This window comes from Enhydra lutris, unplaced genomic scaffold (assembly GCF_002288905.1).
Source record: "Enhydra lutris kenyoni isolate GAN:26980312 unplaced genomic scaffold, ASM228890v2 scaffoldscaffold3, whole genome shotgun sequence".
NCBI lineage: Eukaryota > Metazoa > Chordata > Mammalia > Carnivora > Mustelidae > Enhydra > Enhydra lutris.
The window spans coordinates 82,264,449-82,286,978 of NW_019154087.1; the positions used below are offsets into that span (position 1 = coordinate 82,264,449).

The 22,530-nt window shown below is 38.8% G+C and overlaps 2 protein-coding genes across 2 annotated transcripts in view; both read left to right on the forward strand.

Annotated features, from left to right (window-relative positions):
- Window positions 1–15,141, forward strand: part of LOC111154553 (potassium channel tetramerization domain containing 9) — a 40,444-nt gene extending 25,303 nt beyond the window's left edge. Inside the window, exons 7-12 of the mRNA XM_022514209.1 lie at window positions 2,876–2,943; window positions 3,031–3,126; window positions 4,254–4,403; window positions 10,028–10,133; window positions 10,872–11,005; window positions 13,212–15,141. Of these exons, the coding sequence (XP_022369917.1) occupies window positions 2,876–2,943; window positions 3,031–3,126; window positions 4,254–4,403; window positions 10,028–10,133; window positions 10,872–11,005; window positions 13,212–13,328 (671 nt within the window). The 3' untranslated portion in view covers window positions 13,329–15,141. The remainder of the gene's footprint in view (window positions 1–2,875; window positions 2,944–3,030; window positions 3,127–4,253; window positions 4,404–10,027; window positions 10,134–10,871; window positions 11,006–13,211) is intronic.
- Window positions 15,142–19,455: 4,314 nt separating this feature from the next.
- LOC111152669 (gonadotropin releasing hormone 1) lies at window positions 19,456–22,490 on the forward strand. The gene is made up of 3 exons (XM_022511228.1): window positions 19,456–19,608; window positions 20,891–20,986; window positions 22,449–22,490. Exons 1-3 carry the CDS (start codon window positions 19,456–19,458, stop codon window positions 22,488–22,490), a joined length of 291 nt encoding a protein of 96 aa, XP_022366936.1.
- Window positions 22,491–22,530: the final 40 nt, after the last annotated feature.

Here is a 22,530-nt window from a genome sequence, read left to right on the forward strand (position 1 = left end):
ATAAGGTTAACTACAATGAAGGGATAAAATATAACCATAACAATGAAAATTTTAAAAGATTTTTAAAAGGGTATTGTTAAGGTAAAATAGTTAAAAAAATTAAAATAGGGAAGAGGAAAAGTTAAAAAAGAATTCAACTTTGGAAGAGTAAAGGATCATGGGGAAAAAAGCCATGTATTCTATGTGTTGCTTTCCCCTAGCTCTGGAGCTCTGCAGTTCTCATTGATAAGTCAACTTGGTCCTGGCTGGATGTTCTTGCTGATCTTCTGAGGGAGGGGGCTGTTGCAGTGATTCTCAAATGTCTTTGCCCGAGGTGGAATTGCACTGCCCTTGTCAGGGTCCAGGCTAAGTAACCTGCTTGGTTTTGGTCTCTGGAGCTTTTATTCCCTGAACACTTTCCATATAGCTTTGGCGGACGGTAACGAGGATGGCGGCCTCCCAATCTCTGGCACCGCAGGAGCCGAGAGTTTGGGGCCCCACCCCTCAGTGCACCCTCAGAGAAAAGCAGTCAATCCCTCCCATTTCCCTGGTCTCCAACTGCATTCTGTGCTCACCTGGCCTGTGACTGAGCGTTTCTTTCTCTGGTGCATGGTCCTGTTTGGAGTCTAGAAACCTAGCAGATTTCTGCAGTGTACTTCCGTGCTGCTCCTCCCAGAGGAGGAAGGAGGGGGTTCTCCCTGGATCTGCCACTTGTGCGGTTCCTGCTCAGAAAGCAGTGGCCCGACTGTGCTGGAGAATATGGTTTAAGGTAACCCCAAGCTTGAGCCCACTGCTTGGCTCTTTCTGCAGCCTGCTTCCCTGCTCCGATACCTGGGGCTCTCTCACAGTCAGCTACCCTGGTCTTTTTGTGACCCCACCGGTCCTGAGACCATACTGTCCCTGTGAGGGCTCCACTCCCACTAAGCCTCTGGAACAATGTCCCTCAGTGGACGAGACTACTAAAAGTTCCAGTTTTGTGCTCTGCTGCTCTACCTCTTGCTGTGAGCTGGCTCCACGCCCCACATTCTCTCTTCCCGTCTGTTGCCTCGGAATCACTTCTCCACATGTCCTACCTTCCAGAAAGTGGTTGATTTTCTGTTCCTAGAATTGCTGCTCTTTCTCTCTTCTATTTCCTATTGAGTTTGTAGGTGTTCAGAATGGTTCAATAACTATCTAAGCTTAACTCTTGGGACCTGATATTTATGTGTCCTACTCTTCTGCCAAGTTGCTCCTCCTATTCTATTGCATATCTCTCTTAATACTTATGTCAGCTTTGTCGAGAAAGTGATAATACTCCCATTTCACAATGTAAACAGGAACTTTAATTAAGAGAAAGAATACAGGGCACCTGGGTGGCTCAGTGGGTTGGGCCACTGCCTTCGGCTCAGGTCATGATCTCAGGGTCCTGGGATCGAGTCCCACATCGGGCTCTGCTCAGCGGGGAGCCTGCTTCCCTCTCTCTCTCTCTGCCTGCCTCTTTGTCTGCTTGTGATCTCTCTCTGTCAAATAAATAAATAAAAATCTTTAAAAGAGAAAGAATACATAGCTTCTCTAAGGCAAAAAAGGAAGTAAGGGGCAGAACTGGGATTCAAATCTGATTCCTAGTGGTGCTGACAGAAAATTTGCTAAATATTACTTACTTTTCTCAACTATGCCCCATAGGTGCCTTTTGTGTTTATAAGGCTTTTCTGGAATTTTTAAAGTTTTGATTCTAAACCTAAAAGTAGGGGGAAAAATATCCTTACTCTATTCCTTGGGGGGTTCTGATCGACTCAGAAGATTGAGGCACACTGAGAGTGAAACTCATTAGAAACCCCTTTTTATGGTGGGTGTCTACCGGGGATAGATAGGAAATATGGCTGTCGCTTCATGAGGAATCCAAAGATGAGGCCACTCTGGCGTGGACTGGAAATTGTTGTGCCAGAACAGCTGCCTAAGTAGTGTGCTGTTTATCAGATGACCTTTGTTTTGCAACTGGAATATTAGAAGTGGAAATGGGCTTTCCCTGAGAAGATCATAATCTTCCCAGATAACTGCTGAGCTTCCTGTATCTACCTATAGTTACCCTTATTGGCTTGGAACTATTCAAAGGAAGAGATTATGTCACTTAACTTTCTTTGTAATTTCTAATCCTTAGGAATTTTTTTTAACAAGTTAAAAAACTCAGCTAAATGACTGAGGTCTTCATTTGAAGGAAAGTGGATTCCAAATTTCTTCCCAAATATCCTGATGAAGATGTTTAATAGATGTAAGAACATATAGTATATATACTAAGTCACCTAGAGAATGTACAGATATTTTTTAACCAAGATAAGACAAGCAAATGATACATAAAAATCCCTTTTATCATTTAGAAATAGTTTTTTTAATTGATTCTCCTTCAGAGAGGGTTCTGAGTCATTCTGTTGACTTTTATTTTGAAACTAATTTACTTTTATTCATTTCTATAATTTCCTGATTCAGTAAGTAAAAGAGAGTTGTCACAAACCCATTCATATCTGCTCCACTGAAGAAGTCAATGAAATGTTAAGATGAGGTGAATTAATCATTTAGTAGACTCACAATCAGACTTATTTCAATTATTTTAGGGACTCATAAAATTAGGAGTTTTTGCCTGTGGCCTATTACCAGAAAATTTAGAAATATAGAAGGTTTTCATTCTGATTCATTAGTTTCCTGTTTTTCTTTTGCTGAATGTAAACTATGTAGAAAAACTTTGTATTACAAATATTTAAAAGTATTCTGTATACATGTTCTACACTTGAGTTATTTTTCTTCTATATTGATTACCTGCTTGTTGAATTTCACTTGTATTGTGAGGATTTAACAAAGAATTTTTTATAAATATTAAAATGAATAGTTTTCTGTAAAAGTCACATCGTTTTTATTATGATAGGTGTGTTAGAAGAAGCCAGATTTTTTGGTATTGACTCATTGATTGAACACCTGGAAGTGGCAATAAAGGTAAGGCTCTTTTTACATTAGCCAGTTTTATAGTTATTGTAGCTGTCTCCCAAAATGCGCCATTGATTTCTTAATATCTGTTTCAAGAATTCTCAACCACCAGAGGATCATTCGCCAATATCTCGAAAGGAATTCGTCCGATTTCTGCTAGCCACTCCAACCAAATCAGAATTGCGTTGCCAGGTAATTAAAGCAGACTTTTATGTGAATTATTTGTGTCAGCAAAGCTGTGAGTAAAGTTTAACATTTTTCTTGGATTTTTTTTTTTTTTTGCCTTATGTTCCTTTTTTAGGCAAGATACAATTTAATTATGGGTGATAGCATTGATTTAATCCCAAAATGGTTGGCAAAAAAAGAGATGTAATGTCCTTTTTTATTATCTAATATGCCCCATGTGGCAATTTGAATAGTTCATCAAAATTGCAGCAATTAAAATAAAAAGTCCATTCTTCGTACATTTGTTATATATGGCCAGTCAGTGGTAGATACTTTTATGTATTAAAGATTTTAGGGGCGCCTGGGTGGCTCATTTGGTTAAGCGACTGCCTTCAGCTCAGGTCATGATCCTGGAGTCCCAGGATCGAGTCCCGCATCAGGCTCCCAGCTCCACGGGGAGTCTGCTTCTCCCTCTGACCTTCTCCTCGCTCATCCTCTCTCTCACTGTCTCTCTCTTCTCTCAAATAAATAAATAAAATGTTTAAAAAAAAAAAAGATTTTATAAATCTCAATACTTACTTTTTTAAGAATAAAACTACCTTGAATTATTGAATACTTATAAAATAGATAAAAATATATAAACAATACTTATTAATATATATGTACATGGCCAACAGAGATGGTTCTTTAGAAATTTTTGCACATGGGGTGCCTAGGTGGCTCAGTGGGTTAAGCCTCTGCCTTTGGCCTGGGTCGTGATCTTGGGGTCCTGGGATTGAGCCCCATGTCGGACTCTCTGCAAAGTGGGGAGCCTGCTTCTCCGTCTCTCTCTCTTTGCCTTCCTCTCTGTCTATTTATGGTCTCTTTCTGTCAAATAAATGAATAAAATCTTTAAAAAAAAAAAAAAAAGAAATTTTTGCACATAAAGTATAGCCAGACTGGATTTTAATGTTATATTTAAAGTTTCTTTTACTAAGAATCCATTAAGGATGCTGGTTTTATGTCTAAGTTTTATCTGATCATGTCTTCTAGTAAACTCCAAATGACTGACCTGCCAGTTGCTTCTAAGAAACTTGGGGGTTAGCTACAGTCATAAAATGTAAAATAACAGGTGGTTTAAATTTTGTGACAGTTTGTCTTTTTCTTAATTTTAGGGTTTAAACTTCAGTGGTGCTGATCTTTCTCGTTTGGACCTTCGATACATTAACTTCAAAATGGCCAATTTAAGCCGCTGCAATCTAGCACACGCTAATCTTTGCTGTGCAAATCTTGAACGAGCTGATCTCTCCGGATCAGTACTTGACGTAAGAATCATTTTTTTGTTATAAGAGAGAATTAAATGTTTAGTCTCTTGAACAGTGTCAACAAGCAGAAATGATCTCTCTGTTTGGGGTTTTACTTGAAAACATAGTTTAAGTTGATAAAACCCAAGGTTCTGAAAGTGAAATGTGTTAGTTTTGCAACTTTAATATCCTTCAGTAAATGAAGACCTGAAATATTTAGCAACTATTAAGAAATGAAATCTTGAGGGGCACCTGGGTGGCTCAGTTGGTTGGGCAGCTGCCTTCGGCTCAGGTCATGATCCCAGCGTCCTGGGATCGAGTCCCACATCGGGCTCCTTGCTCATCAGGGAGCCTGCTTCTTCCTCTGCCTCTGCCTGCCATTCTGTCTGCCTGTGCTTGCTCTCTCTCCCTCTCTCTCTCTGACAAATAAATAAATAAAATCTTTAAAAAAAAAAAAGAAATGAAATCTTGAAATTAGATCCTCATCCCTTCAATATAGTGTACTTTAAAAGGACTTCTATTTTAAGTGAATTAGGAGGGTAAAGCTGAATAGGACCTTTGAGATCTTTCATTCAGCCCCATTCCTGGAGTGGGGAAATATTGCTCTACAGGTATTTGGCAGAGATATTGTGAAATAAACATGATATGTGTCAGGTTGTATAAGTTAGCATCTCTGTGTCTCTCCTGCTCTCTATATATATACTTATGCGTGTGTGTGTTTACATGTTTGTGTGTATATATATACATTTGACCCTTGTACAACACTGGGGCTGGAGCACTGGCCTCTGTGCAGTCAAAAATCCACATACAACATTTGACTCCTCCAAAAGGTAACTACTAACAGTCCACTGTTGACCAGAAGCCTTACCAATAACATGAACAGTCAATTAGCATATTTTTTTTTTAAGATTTTATGTATTTATTTGACAGATCACAAGTAGGCAGAGAAGCAGGCAGAGAGAAAGAGAGAAGCAGGCTCCCCGCTGAGCAGAGAGCCCGATGCAGGGCTCAGTCCCAGGACTCTGAGATCATGACCTGCAATGAAGGCAGAGGCTTAACCCTCTGAGCCACCCAGGTGCCCCAAACATAATTAGCATATATTTTATATGTTGTCTGTATTATATACCATACTCTTACAATAAGGTAAGATAGAGGAAAGAAAATGTTATTAAGAGAATCATAAGAATGAGAAAATACATTTACAGTACTATATTATATTGATTTTTAAAAATCTACATATAGGGGACCTGGGTGGCTGTCGGTTGATCTTGATCTCAGGGTCACAAATTTGAGCCCCACATTAGGCTCCACACTCAATCCCAGGACCTGGGATCAAGACCTGAGCCAAAGTCAGATGTTTAACTGACTGAGCCACCTAGGCACCCCTCTATTTTTAGTTTTTTGAGGAACCGCCATACTGTTTTCCACTGTGGCTGTACCAGTTTGCATTCCCACCAACAGTACATGAGGGTTCCTTTTTCTCCGCATCCTTGTCAACACTTGTTATTTCTTGTGTTTTTTATTTTAGCCATTCTGAGAGGTCTGAGGTGATATAGCTCATTGTGGTTTTGATTTTTCATTTGCACTTCCCTGATGATGAATGATGTTGAGCAATGTTTCATGTGTCTGTTGGCTATCTGGTTGTCTTCTTTGGAAAAATGTCTGTTCATATCTTTTATCCATTTCTTAACTGGATTATTTATTGTTTTGTGTTGAGTTGTATAAGTTCTTTGTATATTTTGTGTGTTAACCCCCTATTGGATGTGTTATTTGCAAATATCTTCTCCCATTCAGTAGGTTGTCTTCATTGATGATTTCATTTGCTGTGCAGAAGTATTTTCTTTTGGTGTAGACCCAATAATTTAATTTTGTTTTTGTTTTCTTTGCGAAAGGAGACTTACCTAGAAAAATGTTTCTTTGGCTGATGTCAAAGAAATTACTGCCTGTGTCCTCGTCTAGCATTTTTACAGTTTCAAGTCTCACATTTAGGTCTTTAATCCATTTTAAGTTTATTTTTGTGTATGGTTTAGGAAAGTGGTCCAGTTTCATTCTTTTGCGTGAAGCTGTCCAGTTTCCTTATACCATTTCTTGAAGAAACTGTCTTTCCCATTGTATATTCTTGCCTCCTTTGTCACATATTTTTTTTTTCTTTTGAGAGGGACAGGGGAGAGGAAGAGGGAGAGAGAATCTTGAGCAGGCTCGATTTCACAACCTAAGGTCATGACCTGAGCTGAAATCAAGAGTCAGATGCTTAACTGAGTTGCCTAGGCACTCCTCCTTTGTCATAGATTAATTGACAATAAAAGCGTGGCCTCTTTTACACTCTGTGCTGTTCTGTTAACTTCCATACTGGTTTTATAAGTGATTCATCTACTACTTTTATTATATTTGCATTTACCTGTGAAATTTTTTCCTTTCCTAATTCTCTTACTCCTGATGATGTCCTTTTTTTTTTCTCCATTCGAAGAATTGCCTTTAACATTTCTTATAAAGCTGGTTTAGTGGAGATGAACTGCCTTCTACTTTTGTTTGTCTGGAAAACTCTCTCTCTCCTTCTATTCTTAATGATAGCCTTGCTGGGAAGAGCATAACTGGTTTCAGGTTTTTTCCTTTTAGCACTTTAAATATGTCATGCCACTCCTTTCTGGCCTCTAGTGTCTGCTGAAAAATCAGCAGATTGCCTTACGGGGTTTCCCTTATATATAACTTTTTTTTTTCTTGGTGCTTTTAACTTCTCCCTTTATCACTACTTTTTGCAATTTTCATTATCATGTCCCTTGATGTGAACCCTCACAGGTTGATTCTTTTGAGGTCTCTGTGCCTCCTAGATATGGATTTCTCTTTTATTCCCAGATTCAAGTTGTTTGTAGCTATTATTTCTGGAAACAAATTTTCTGCCCCCTTTCTGTCTCTTCTCTTTCTGAGATCTGTGTAATGCATATGTTACTACACTTAATGTCACTGAGTTCCCTTAATGTAGTTTAATTTTTTTATTCTTTTTGCTGTTCATCTTGGTTGATTTCCATTACTCTGTCCTCCATCTCACTGATCCATTCTTCTGCTTTCTCTGGTCTACTGTTTATTCCCTCTAGTGTATTTTTAATTTCAGTTCTTCATCCTATGATTGGTTCTTATATTTTCTCTCTCTTTGTTGAGGGTCTCACTGAGATCCTTCACTCTCCTCAGATCCAGTAACTCTCTTTATGATCATTTCTTTGAATTCTCTATCAGGCATATAGCTTATTTCCATTGCATTTAGCTCTTTTGCTGTGATTTTGTCCTATCCTTTCATTTGGGACATATTCCTCTGTTTCCTCATTTTGTCTAACTCTCTGTATCTGTTTCCATGTATTACAAGAATCAGCTCTGTCTCCTGCTCTTAAAAGTAGTGGCCTTAGGAAGAAGAGGTCCTGTAGTGGCCTGTAGTTCAATGGTCCTTGTTCACCAGAACCAGGCACTTTGAGCAGAGGTGTCTCCCCTATGTGTTGCATGTGCTCTACTGTTGTGGCTGAGCTGCTTTTGCCTTCAGTCTGATTGGCTGCTTCAGTGCATTTTCCTTGTGGGGCAGGGTTTGGTCCTTATGCTGTTAAGTGCCAGTCTGGGGCCACCTTGGGCTTATAGTTGGGTCAGACCAGATGCCAGCCCCCAGCCTGTTGCTTGTGCTATAGTCGCACCTAACTGCAGGGTGCTCTCCCTGTGCTGTCACCTTGGGAACTTTTGATAATAGTTACAGTCTATTTTACCTGGGTGCACAACACAAAGAACCAGAGACATTTATCTTCATATTATCAGCTTTCCATCTGGTTAATATTGTAATATTTAAAATACAGTCATTGGGGCACCTAGGTGGTTCTGTTGGTTGGGCGTCTCCCTTCAGCTCAGGTCATGGGATCCAATGATCCCATGATGAAGTCCTGCATCGGGCTCCCTGCAGGGAGCCTGCTTTTCCCTCTCCCTCTGCTATTCCCTCTCCTTGTGCTCTCTCACTCTGTCAAATGGATAAATAAAATCTTTTTTTAAAAAGTTAAAAAATAAAATAGAGTCATCTCTTAGTTATTTTGTCCTTCCAGGTCCTCATTTATCTTACCACTCAGTCTGAGCTTCTGTACTACCTTGTGTAAATGCAAAGGCAGAGATGGGAAAGTATGTGTGCATTTCTCAATTTTCTGTGATTTGAAATGATCTGTAGCATATTTCCCTTTCCATAGAATTGACTGTGGGGTAAATGGAATTGCAATTATAAAATATAATTTTTTTGTTAGGTATGGCAATAACATAACTTGATCAACCTTAGGATTTTAGAAATCTTCACTATTGTAGTTTGTTTGTTTTAAAGATTTTTATTTATTTATTCAACAGACAGAGATCACAGGTAGGCAGAGAGAGGGGGAAAGCAGGCTCCTCACTTGTGGAGAGCCTGATGTGAGGCTCGATCCCAGGATGCTGAGATCATGACCTGAGCCAAAGGCAGAGGCTTAACCCACTGAGCCACCCAGGTGCCCCGATTCACTGTTGTAGTTTTAATGACAACTACAATTGTCATTTATATAGTGCCTTACATTTTTGTGTGTATGTGCCTTACAGTTCTTAAGACAGCTTTATATTCATCATCTACTTTGGTCACAATTTGTGAAGTTCTAATGTTAATGTCATCTTTATAGCTTCCTGCCTTATCCAGTTGCTGCTGGGAGTTCTGATCTGATGACACTGAATCATCAGAGATAAATATATGTTAGAATTTTAAATTATGTTAATTTTCTAGTTTTTTACTCGGTTTTTGTTTTTTTTTTTACTGGTTTTTTTTTACTAGTTTACTAGTTTTGTATTTTGCACTATAATTTGGGTGTTTGGGGTTGTCAATGTGGTGTAGTAGTGGTTGATACAGAAAGACCCAACAATAGTTTGTAGTGTTTTGTAGCCAGATGATGCCTGGAAATGCTGGCCTTAGTATTCTTACCTTTGAAATGAAGGTAGTAATAGCAGGATTGAACATCAAGAATTTTGTTGATTCCTACAGAAACAGGAAGAGAAATCCCTACCCCTGACAAGTTTATGCCTTCTTTACCCATACATTTCAGCTCTCATGTCACAACCAGGGCTGTTCCTGAAAGTAGAAGTAGGATGTCACAGTTGACTCTCCCAACTCTTATCTAAACTCTTAACGTTTTGTGTAAAATAGACGTATTAATTGGGCTGTTCTTTCTTTTAAAATGGTTCTTTTAAAAGAACTATTTCTGGGGCACCTGGGTGGCTCAGTGGATTAAGCCTCTGCCTTCAGCACAGGTCATGATCTCAGGGTCCTGGGATTGAGGCCCTCATCAGGCTCTCTACTCAGCAGGGAGCCTGCTTCCCCCTCTCTCTCTGCCTCCCTCTCTGCCTACTTATGACCTCTCTTTTTCTCTGTCAAATAAATAACTAAAATCTTAAAAACAAAAACAAAAACACTATTTCTTGAAATAGTTCTCAATTCTTTTTGGGTCTAGTGAGAAAAGTCTTCATTGTAAACAGAAAATAATTGATGGTGAATGCATGGAATTGAGTTTCCACCCCCTGTCTATCTTTTCTTTTACTGTTTGAGCCAATTTTTTCTTGCCCAAACAAAATTCTGAATGTTAAAACATGGACTTCTCTCTTTTCCTTGCCAGTGTGCAAATCTCCAAGGAGTCAAGATGCTCTGTTCTAATGCAGAAGGAGCATCCTTGAAACTGTGTAATTTTGAAGATCCTTCTGGTCTTAAAGCCAATTTAGAAGGTGAGCTTCTATCTATAATTACACTGTCTAAGGTAAAAACAAACCATGAAGTAACAAGCCCAACAAAATAATTGTTACAGGGAATTCATGACCACTATAGGAAGATACAGATTTCTTCTGTCCTCATACTTGGAGAATGAGCAAAAGAGTAAATTCTGTCTTGGTCTCAGTCATATGTTAGGCAAGAAGTTAGGGAAAATCCAGCCTTTGATCATGAATAAGGCTTTAGTTGGAGCATTAAGTACCAGCATCTCAAACTTGGAAACTAAACATCATACTCTTACACTGACTAAAATGAATTTCAGTTTGCACAAAGCCAGGCAGTTTTTGTCATTGTGATTTAATGTTTTTTTCATGAATGCCTGATGACTGTTCTGTCAGTGAACTGGTCACTTGGTTTAGTTGCAAGTTAGGGACTCAGGGTACTTCCCTTCCTTATAACCTTCCAGAGGCTGCTGTAAAGACGCTACTTGTCTAAGACTGAATTGAATCCTTCCCTCAAAAATATCGACTAAAACATTCTTCATTCATAGTATAAGCAAACAGTTTTTTAACAGTGAACTCTTTCTGTGTGGAAGTTGATTGAGAGACTGAGACTTATGGTTCACAGAGTTCTTTCAGAAAGTTAAAGGAGCCTGTCATCATTCACCTCCATTAAGTCATCCTGTGGTTTTTTTTGAAGGTAGAGGACTATAAATATTTTTAAGTTCAACTACTCCCTAAATATGTTCACTTTAGGTGCTAATCTGAAAGGTGTGGATATGGAAGGAAGTCAGATGACAGGAATTAACCTGAGAGTTGCTACTTTAAAAAATGCAAAGTTGAAGAACTGTAACCTTAGAGGAGCAACTCTGGCAGGAACGGATTTAGAGGTGAGTCACCAATTTCTTAAGAGTTTTTTGAATCCACAGTTACTGGGTATCTCATGAAAATTTATTGAAATCATAAAGTACTTGGCTGGTAAAAACCGGCAGGTAGCATGCCAGCACCACTGGAGGGATGTTTTCTTATCGATTGCTTGTTTCAACAAATTTGAACCCCAAAGCAGGGTTCAGTTACACAAGTCCTAGATGCCAGTCTCAGATTTGGAGATTCATCTGACATTTGCTCTAAGTTGATTTCCTTTCTCCTCTTTTCCTTGGGTCTCCTTTAGGTAGAGCAGTTTTGATGGGTGTCTTTATTAATCTAATTTATTGTGGATTTTTTAAAAAGATTTTTATTTATTTGACACAGAGATAGCACAAGCAGGGGGAGCAGCAGGCAGAGAGAGAAGCAGGCTCCCCGCTGAGCAAGGATCCCAATGTGGGGCATGATCCCAGGATCTTGAGGTCGTGATCTGAGCTGAAGGTAGACACTTAACCGACTGAGCCACCCAGAAGCCCCTCATTGTGTTTTTCTTAAGTTTTAATTCCAAGCAGAATTGAATGGGGTCAGATTATTTTTTTAACTACTTGAGAAATTTAAAAGATATCCAGGTTTGAAATCAGGTTCAAAGAAAGCCTGTTCTAAACTGGAATCATGTTCTTTTTGAATCTCAACTTGAGATTTTAATTTTGTCCATGTATCTCTTTCATCAGAATTCTGTATGTTGTCTTAAATTGCAAATGCAGCTAGCAGACTTAAGGGCTATTGATCAGACTCCAGTGTTGTCCAGTAGCACTTTTTGCAATGCTAGACAGGTTCTAAATCTGTTTAGTACAGTAGCAACCAGCCCCTGTGGCTGTTGAGCACTTGAAATATGGCCAGTGCAACTGAGAAATGGATTTTTAAATTTTATTTCATTTTAATCCATTTAAATATAAGTAGCCATGGGGCGCCTGGGTGGCTCAGTGGGTTAAAACCTCTGCCTTCGGCTCAGGTCATGATCCCAGGGTCCTGGCATCGAGCCCCACATCGGGCTCTCTGCTCAGCGGGGAGCCTGCTTCCTCCTCTTTCTCTCTCTGCCTGCTTCTCTGCCTGCTTATGATCTCTGTCAAATAAATAAATAAAATCCTTAAAAATAAATAAATAAATAAATAAATAAATGAATGAATGAATGTAGCCATATGTGGCTATTGCCATCATATTGAACAGTACAGCCCTATCCCAGAAAATCTGGCCTATATTGGACTGAACAGTAGGTCAAAATTTGGCTTGTTTTTTTTCTTCTAATGTTTTTGCCTGTTCTCTTGATAGATCTTAGCAACAGAGTAGCAGGCCCCATTAAACTTAAAGGCAAAAATAATCAGCCTAAAGCCAAAAGTATAAACCTATTATAAGCACAGTTATTTAATTTTTTATTATTTGGTACTGTCAGACCAAAGATGATGATCCCCCTACCCTTGGTTTTAGTTAACCATATAGTCAAAGTCTTCCTGATTGCAACTGATTGCAAAGACTAATCAGGTTAACTGTTGAAGGGCAGTTGGTGACATTCTGTCCTAAATGGTTATGTGCCTTCACCCAGCACCTCCAGGGACTTATCCAAAATCCGTCTCATCTGTCACTGTGATCGCAAGAGAAATTTAAAAACAACTTCCAATTGTGGTGGTAGTTAACTGTTGTATACATTTATTAAAACTCATTGAACTGTGCATATAATTTAGGATTTAAAAAAAAAAAAAGGCAGTTCCCTGCTATAAAAAAGTTCACGTTGAGGAAAGGCAAAATCTCTTACATAATTTAATTTTGTAAGTAAAATCTCTTGCTCAGATGTTTTTTAATGATGTTTCCCAGCCTTGCTCAGGCCTTTTGTTATTGTTGTTGTTGGATTGTAGTAAATTTGCCCAGATAAAATTTATTACATTGGAGTCCATTCTGAGTTTTAAATGACTGATTCTTAAATATATGAACAGAAGAGACATGCTTCTTCTTTAACCTTTGTTTATCTCTATTTGTGATGGTCAGCCTGAGCATCACCTAGAGAAAAGAAATCCAATGGAAGAAAATCTGACTTTCTTCCTAAAACAGAAGTTTTCCAGAAATAACTGATTTTCATGATAACATGAGTTTCATGGGCCCGGGGAGTCATTTTGAGAGGGAGCAGAGAAGGCCCTCACCCTGCACCCGAATTTCATGAATATTGGTTTTGTCTTGCAGAATTGTGATCTGTCTGGCTGCGATCTTCAAGAAGCCAACCTGAGAGGTTCCAACGTGAAGGGAGCTATATTTGAAGAGATGCTGACACCACTGCACATGTCACAAAGTGTCAGATGAGAATTTCAGCGCTGAGGGAAGAAATCCAAGATGCAAAATATTTTCCTTATCAGTTTTTTTTCTCCACCCACTCAGTTGTCTAGAAGAAATAACACTGTAAGAGAATTAAAAAAAAAAAAAAAACCATTTAAAGGATTATGCTTGTTCTCAGCGGTGCATAAAGGAAAAAAGTGACTTTTTTCCACATTCTGGTTTTAATGGAGAAGCGCTCATGTAATAGATGTAGGGAAGCTAGATTAGCTTGCTGCCTTTTGAGTGGAGGTAGGGGGATTTTCCTGGCTTTATGACCAGAAATAGGATCCATTATATTTGCTTTTAAATAGGCATGATGTGGAAATACCATCTTGGTGTGAAATGTACTTGAGGATTTTAATTTATGAAAAGCACAACATATGCAATTATATTTATTGAATCTTTAGATGCAGTATGGATATTTAAATTGTTAAACTTTTTGAAAACTTTGCAGAGTTCAGGTTTATTAATAGCTTTAGTGATGCACTCCCCTACTTTAAATACCTGTCACGCTGTGTGAATATGGTGAGATCAGATTCCCCAAGGCTCTCTTTTCAGGTGCATTTTTATCATGTTTATTTTTTAGAACAAAGCAGTAGCTAAATTAAATCCTCAGTTCTTACTGATTGAGACAGAGTGAAAGAAAAGACATCATTATCAGCTCAAGTTAAGGTGGAATTCTCCAGATGGACAGTCTCCAGATGGACAAAGAACTTACCTATTGCTACAGCTTTTAAAGAGCATCATTAGAATTTCATTCAAAGCAGGTTCCACTCAACGCCAGCCCAGGCAATGTTACCAATTTACACTACTCGCCTTGTTTCCTCCTGTATAGTCAAAATAAGCATAGGAAGATATGTCAGAACCAAAAAACCAAGGTGCATTATTAATATTAATTTAATTCAAATGCCAAATAGTTTAAACAGGGCCAGCTTAGAAATAGGCATAAATCCCAGTCCACTGCAATCCAAGCTATAAATAAAATATGAACGAGTATGGCAATCATCTTTTGGACATCACCATAACTGCAGCTAAAACCCTACAGTGGGGAATGAGGGGATTTTAAACTGACAGTTTGATTATAGCCACCAAAAAACTGAAATAAGAGTAAAGGCATTTGGCTGGTCCAAGATGTAATACCAATCAGCACCTGTCTTTGACTTCTATTTTCTGGTTTCATTTAAATCAATTCTAGATTTATTTTCTCGAGTCCTCATCTCTGCAGTAGCAGAGACAGGGCCTCTACTCCTTACCAGTAACCCGTGTCCTTTTGTCTGCCCCAAGAACAGGGATATAAGCTGTGTCCAAATAGGTTCTGAATTCTGCAGACTCATCAGTTTGAAGCAATGAATCATTCAAAACTACTTTGTCTCCTCTGGGAGAATGACATGTCTTCAATATTTACGTAGCTTCTTCTATATACACATATGCAAAGCTTTCCTTAACAGTAAAAGGTACAATATGCATAGTGGGAGATCGGACCTTTACCGGTGAGGGAAAGCAACTTCAGAAATGAATTATTTTCTTTGCTTTATTATTTTTACCAAGACAGAGAAGTATTGTATTGAGAGATATCTATTTTCATAATCAATATGTGCCTAAATTATATTTAAATCATTTCACTCTGTACTATATATTTTCAATAATTATAGAACGTGTTGTTCATCCACTTAAGGGTACCTCTGTAGACATAACTTAAAACTGCAGAAGAATCCGAAAGAGCTAAACGTGGTATGCTTAGAAACTGCAGATTTTGGATCTAATGTATACTGCATTAATAAATGATGTGAAATGTTGAAAAGGAGTTTCTTGTCATGTTTTTGAAAATCAGCACTTGTAATTTGCTTACATTTCTTCACCATATGTTGATGACCAGCCCCAAGGGTCAGGTTGGAAACGAAAATGCAACATGATAATTAAAACCGATTAGTCTCTTTGAAAGTGCCATTCAGGCAAATTTACTTAAAGTGTGATTATTTTATGACCCTCTTTTTAAAATCCACCATGCTAACAACACAAAGAGATCTCATTAATTCTGAAAAGACAAGACTACCTTCCAGTAATACTTCGAGTTAATTCGAGTTACTCTTCAGCTGATGAACATTAAAAGTTAGCTTTATGAGGTTAAGAACATTTTCCCCAAAACATTCTCACCTAACACCTGGGAGAGAGGATTTTGAGGGAGGAGTTTCAAAATAGTAAAACTTCTATTAAACCTCGTGATGGACATGTCTGTACACGGGTAAAAATACAGGTGGGGGTGGGAGACTAGAAAAAGGTTAAACCTAAATTAAAATTCAGTACTTGTGTAATTACTCAGGTATTAGGTTGTAATATAATCTAGTTCTTCTAATTACAGTTTCAAAAAAATTTAGTAGGAAGTACTGCAGATTCATTTTCTTACAAAGGTTACTATCAAAAATCAGGACTTGGAATATTCTCTCCAGTTGCTCACTTCATGAATTGGTGACTTACACTCTAAATCAACCCCCATGTCAGCTTCAAATCATGTTTAATGAAAAGCCCTAGAATTTCATTAAATTTCCAAGGAGGTATTATCTTTAAAATTAAAAGGTACACCTCTGTGAAGAAAAGTGGTTACATTTTCTGTACAAAGCACCTTAATGCAAGGATTAATTCTCTGAAAGACTTTCACAACTTTAACTATGCCAGCAGGAGTTCACCATGGATTCCTCCTGCTGAGATTTTACATTAGGCAAAAAAGAGGGTTGTATCCATCACTCATCAAGATTACGGAGTCATTATTGTAACACTTTAATAGTTTTGATAATGTTGAAAGTGAAACAATTTTCCCTCTAAAGCCATACACTTTAAGATCTGGAAATTTCTAAATTGAGAAAAAAATTATGACAACCATAAAATCCATTCATGATAAATGGTCTATCCGTGGAACTATGAAACGCTTCGAAGTTTGTCACTAAACATCGAAATTCCATAAACTGCATGTTTGATCTCTTATTTGATACTGTAGAAAATGAATCTGGCCTTTGCCCTTGAGATCTCTGTGCCCTAAGAATATGACACAGATTTGGCATAAAGCATACTGTATGTATTTGTATACTATGTGGCTATGTTCATCCCAAAATTTCAAAACATGATTCTAAAGTTTAATACCAACCGATAGAAATAAGCTACAAGAAATCCACTGATGCGTAACCAAAGATAAGTGCTTAACATGAAATAAGGGTCAGATGTCTTACCTCCCATTTCCTTAGTCCTGACCAATGACCACATCTGCTTACATAACACTGTTAGCCCCACACCTCTTTCAGCAAATGGGAAATCCGTTGGAGAATTTGAACACTATTCAAACATAATGAACTCTTGAAAAAGAGCCTCTCGTGACCTTTGTATTACAGTGAGATAACTTTCACGTCAAAATGGCTCAAATTTTTCAGTGTCTAAGGAAATAAAATAATTTAAATGAAATTAATCACTTTATTTATTTTTTTCTTTAAATTCCCCTCTGTCTGCAATTATACTTGAAAGCTTATCCCCTTCTCTACCCTATCATGAGACTCTGACAACCTCCACAGAAATGGCTGAGGAAAGCACAGAGTTAAGTTGCCCTCCACATTGCTCTTTATGCTGACATCTTGCAAATGTAGTTGTTCCAGAAGACACTGGGCAATGACTGATTGGTTTAGATCCTACCTGAGGAGAAACTGCCAATCCTAGCTCTAAAATGAATATTCCAGGGGCGCCTGGGTGGCTCAGTGGATTAAAGCCTCTGCCTTCAGCTCAGGTCGTGATCCCAGGGTCCTGGGATCGAGCCCCGCATCAGGCTCTCTGCGCAGCAGGGAGCCTGCTTTCCCTTCTCTCTCTCTCTGCCTGCTTGTGATCTCTGTCTGTCAAATAAATAAATAAAATCTTTAAAAAAAAAAAAAAACTTTAAAAAATAAAATAAAATGAATATTCCAGTCATTTTAAACCATTTTACAACTTAGCTAATGTAATAGGCCTCACACACAATTGTACAGGAAGATTTAATTCTGTGTCTGATAAAACAACTTTGATGAAGAAATAGAAGAAGGCTAATCTGGTTTAAAGGTCCTTACTTTTTATTCATTCATTCATTCATTCATTCGAACTTAAACTTACTGAATGCTGACTAAATGCTAGGCATTTAACAGGCTTTTAAATAAGATGGGCTCCTTGAGTCTCCTGAGTCACAACCCTGGGGTAAATTAGGGGAAGACAATCATGTACTCAAATAAATGTAACAAAGAGTAATGGCTCTCTCGTTCTTTTGTAAATGTTTATACTGTGTAAATATTATACTGTATAAAATATCCCAAGGGTTCACCACTGGGTTGGCACATCTATCTATGAAATTTGGATAACAATATCCACTTGGCAAGACTGTTGTAATGAGTGAGGTTGGTCTTATTCATAAGCCAGTTAACTACTATTTCTCACCTTAGTGTTCCCACCGCCTTTAGCACAGTGATTTGCATATTTTAACTCAATAAGTATTCTACTGAAATGAGCCAACTCTCCACCCTCCAGGTGGTCTTGGGCTTGGTGTACTTGAACTACAATGTTTCTCCCTAACATTGTGATTCTACAGAAGGCTTTCCAGATAAGTCAAGGAAGGAACCTGGTGGGAGGAGATGGGGGAATTTTCAGACTCACATGATCTACTTTAGGGTCCTATATGGGTGCAGGTATAGTGCCAATAATCACTTCTTAGTGTTTATAAATCAGCTCTGCTTACAAATGGAGAATTGAAGAGCTGAGACCAGTTCCCAGGCATCCTGACTCAACTTCTTTCTATAATTATTACATGGCCTCCTTTGTGAAAGCTTTATGGTTTGCACTTAACATCACTTAATTGAACGACAGCCATTTTCCCTCAGCTCTGGATAGGTCTATCAGTTTCCTCAAGAGAATTTAAACTAGCTAGATTTTAATCTCTGAATTGTGTTCTCAGCTATAAAAGTCTTAGCTGAGGTTTTAATGGCCAAGATTTAAGTAAATTTTATAGAGACACCAGTAGGTGTTCCAATTACATACAGCATTAAAGGGCTTTATGTGAATAGGATTAAAAAAATTGCAATTAAAAAAACCCCCATAGTCCATGTGCAGTATAATTTACCAGCAGGAAAGATTTCAGTACTGAAAAAGTTTCATATAAAAAGGAAGCTAAGAAAATGAAAAATCACAGAACTCTACAAATTCAAAAAGCAGCTCGGGATTCTTTTGGCTTTTTGTCTGCAAACAGGTAAAACAGCTTTTCTATTTCTAGCACTTGTTTGAGACCACATGCTTTTGTCTGTCTGTAGGGCATTTTTCACCCAAAGGGCTAAATCCAAGAAAACTTGACCTTCATAGTCCTTGTCACGGGGGGCCACAGAGATACAGCCTTTGGGGAATAATTACCACAGCTCATCGACTAGTATTTGATTTTTGTCTTTAGCCTCTTTCCCATCAGAAGAAATGTAACTTGAAGGCTTTGTGAGAATTCCTCCTGTAAGCAGCTAATTCAAGGCCGCCTTGGCCACAGAGGCATCTGGTCTGGGGCTTGGTGCTTTGAGAGGTCTTGAGTTCTCTCTCACGCTCACAGATGGTCCGGCCAGCACTTAAGACAGGAAAGACACTCAGCAAAATATAATTAGTGCCACAATGTATGCATTTAATGTCCTACAACTTTGTATTAGCCAGAGATTCCTAGCAGGATCTACCTTTCCAAGCCAATGGTCCAATTCTCTTTATCTCAGGAACTGGTAAAGAGTTGGAAATTAATCTGGGGTGGGGGGAGGTGCGAGGGGGGGGGGATGTTAAGGCAAAAAGGTGAACTTGATAAGTGAAGGAATCAGGGAGTTTGGATAACCAAATAAATACTAAAAATAAAAGCAGACTCACTTGGTACGAAAACATATTGAGCGTGGAAGTTCCAAGTACTGCCTTTATCTCCTGTGGCTAGGACACCAGAGGCAAGCGCATGGGGATGTGTGTTTCACGTCTATGTGTGAAAGCAGGAAGCTGCCACTTCCACCTCCTATAGACTTAACATAGAAACATTAGGCTTATCACCAAAAAGGTCTTGACTTTTTGCTCAACCCAGTCCAGGTCTGTTCTCACTGTTGCACTGATGTTCCTTAGAATGGAGCCGATTCCAAAACTTGTCGCTGGTCTTCTTCTGCTGACGTTATGTGTGGTGGGCTGCTCTGGCCAACACTGGTCCTATGGACTGCGTCCTGGGGGAAAGAGAAATGCTGAAAATTTGATCGATTCTTTCCAAGAGGTAAGGCTCTTTCATCATCAAAGTAAGATGTGGCTTATGTGGTTCAGTCTACAGTAACATTCTGTGTGTTCCCCAAAGCGTGCTTTGCTGGGCTCCATGGACTGTTGGTATTCTGGGGGACACGAGACAAGTGCAAAGGCAAGTCCCATCCCTGCTTTCTATTCAGACAGGAACAGTTCCAAGAGAATATGGCAATAGGTGCGAAGGAGCAGGTTGTACTCTGAATATCTAGAATTGCCAAAGGAGTTCAAAACAGTGGAATGGACCCAAGGTCTCCAGAGGAAGATGATTCCTTGGGATTCAGAAAGAAAATCTTAGAACTTCTGCTGATTATTTTTTTTTCCCTTATTTTGTCTTTTTAAAAGTACCTATGATACTAGGCTGGTGTACATTTTCATAGCTCATAAATAAGAATTCTTATCAAGAATGCATCATGCATGCCTTATCATTTCTTTTTACTGAAATGGGCATTTAGGCAAAGAACTTGGAGGCTGCTAGTGGGGAGGGGTTAGCAAGCTCAAGGACACAAAATATATACTGGAAAGTATCCTGAATTTGATTTCATATAAATTGATCTCAATATGTGTACCAGGACTAACATAGGGTACTTGGTTTTTTAATCTATAATATGAGACTTCTTGGGGTCATATAAGGATCACATGAAAGATGAAAGATGTCTTAGATATTAGCTTGCTAATCCCCAAAATGATAGTGGATTAATAAACATACAGTTGTTATTGTTCTTAAATTAATGGGAAACAAACAGAACCTAAAGGATGAGTGATTCGGGGCTGGGATACTTAACATAGTGCTGACAAAACAAAACTAGAGAAACTTAAAATCATTTATCTTTCTTTTTGGAGACATAAGAAAGATAATTTAGTATGAAATAAAGATGGCCTGGAATCTGAAGTCTCCTCTCCACAGATTATATGTGAAGTAACTCTTACTTAACTATGACATATTTAGTAAAAATTGAAAATAAAAGTCATCCCTATTCGTAACTAGAAGCTCCTAGACTTTTTGTAGACCATCCCTTCATGAGGTTCAAAGTACTTCATTCTCATCATCTCTAGGGAGAAAATATACTCTCCTTACTACCAGTACCCCCAGAACACCCCACCCCTCTGTATAAATGCCTCAAGTGTGGATCTATGTTCATAAAGTCCCCGTCCCACAATTCCCTTGACCTCACTCTCCACACACAGTTCTTGGTGGAAGTGGAAAATACCGTTCCATTCCATTTATCTCCATCAGCAAGAATCATGTTCTTTTTTCTCAGCTAGCGGAGGAGCTTGATCAACCAGCAAAACCTCAGCGCTTGGAATGCACAATCCACCAGCCCCGACCTCCCCTCAGGGACCTGAAAGGAGCTCTGGTGAGTCACAGCTGTAATGACATGGAGCTTTAGAGATGGAAAGGTCCTTGGTGCCACCTCCCAGGTTGTCCACGTGGGACAACCACCTCTCAGCCTCTGTGGGGCTTACCTTTCTGACTGCCTGAATTCCTCCTGGGGTAGGGCCTCACTATTTTGTGACACCCTCTCTCAGTGGGTAGACAGTACTAACGGTTAGAACCTTTTTTCCATTAGATTGAAATCTCTCTGTAACCTTTATCCCCTAATCTTGGTTCTAGCCTTTGGGATGACTGTTTCATTTCTTCCCACTGTTACGTGTCACTTCTTCACATGTATTCATCTACCACTGTCCCCCCCCCCCCACCCCCGACTCATCTAATCTAGGCTAATCCTCACCTCTCCACGGGATTCCTTAAGTCTTCACTAATGTTCTTGGTATGAAATGGCTTTTCCCTGGAAAAATGTAGAAATCAAAAATGGTGCTCTAGTTTATTTTTCCCCTTTGGAATAAAAAATTCCAAACTAGTAAATTCATAATTCAGAGCCACATATTTGATTTCCAGTTTTCTGACTGGATTCTAACCATCCCCAAATTCCCACCCAAAATGGGAATCTGCTAACCTCATGCGGGTTTTTGATAATAAGAAAGCAAGTATGCAGAGCATACTTGAATATAATTTGAATCTTGAGCTCACCGTTGTGCTCTTTGAGCTCCCGTGGTCCATTTGTTTGCAGCAGTTCAGGCCACTATAGTTGATTAGCTGCTCTGCCAGGAGCAGGGAAAGCCTGAATAAATCATATACAAACACAAGCTATAGCTTTCATTTTGCTCACTGACCTTGACTTCCACACCTCCAGTTCAACGAAAAAAAGCAGACAGACATCTTTATTGGCTTTCTGTGTCTACTCCTACTTACCACATAATAAAAATAATAGCAATCAGTGACATTTCCCAAATGTCCCTTAGAAAGAAGGTATTGAGGCAAAAGCTGGGTTAAAAACAAACTGAGATCAAGGGTGTCTGCATGGCTCAGTCGGTTGAGTGTATCCACCTTTCGGTTTCAGCTCGGATCGTGATCTCAGGGTCGTGTGACCAAGCCCCACACTGGGCTCCACGCTCCGCATGGAGTCCGCTTGTCCCTCTCCCTCTCCTCTGCTCCTCCCCCTCCACCCCACTCAGGCGCGTGCTCTCTCTCTCCCTCTCAAATAAAATCTTAAAGACAAAACAAAAAAAAAACTGAGATCAGACCTTTTTTTCACCTCCTTCACATCTTATCCTTAAACTATTAATGTAGATCTTATGTTTATTAAATAAGTTAGAAATACATGATCTGTTACATCTCTCTAGCCCTTTCTAGTGCACAAAAATAAACAGATCTATTCTTTCTGTATCAATATTTTGGAAGTCAAAAAGATCAAAAGCATAGTGAAATTCAGCTAGTACAATCAACCTTGACATATTTTTTGCTCATGTATTTCTTAGGAAAGTCTGATTGAAGAGGAAACTGGGCAGAAGAGGATTTAAATCCGCTGAACCAGAGGGACTGACAACACAAGTGTAATTC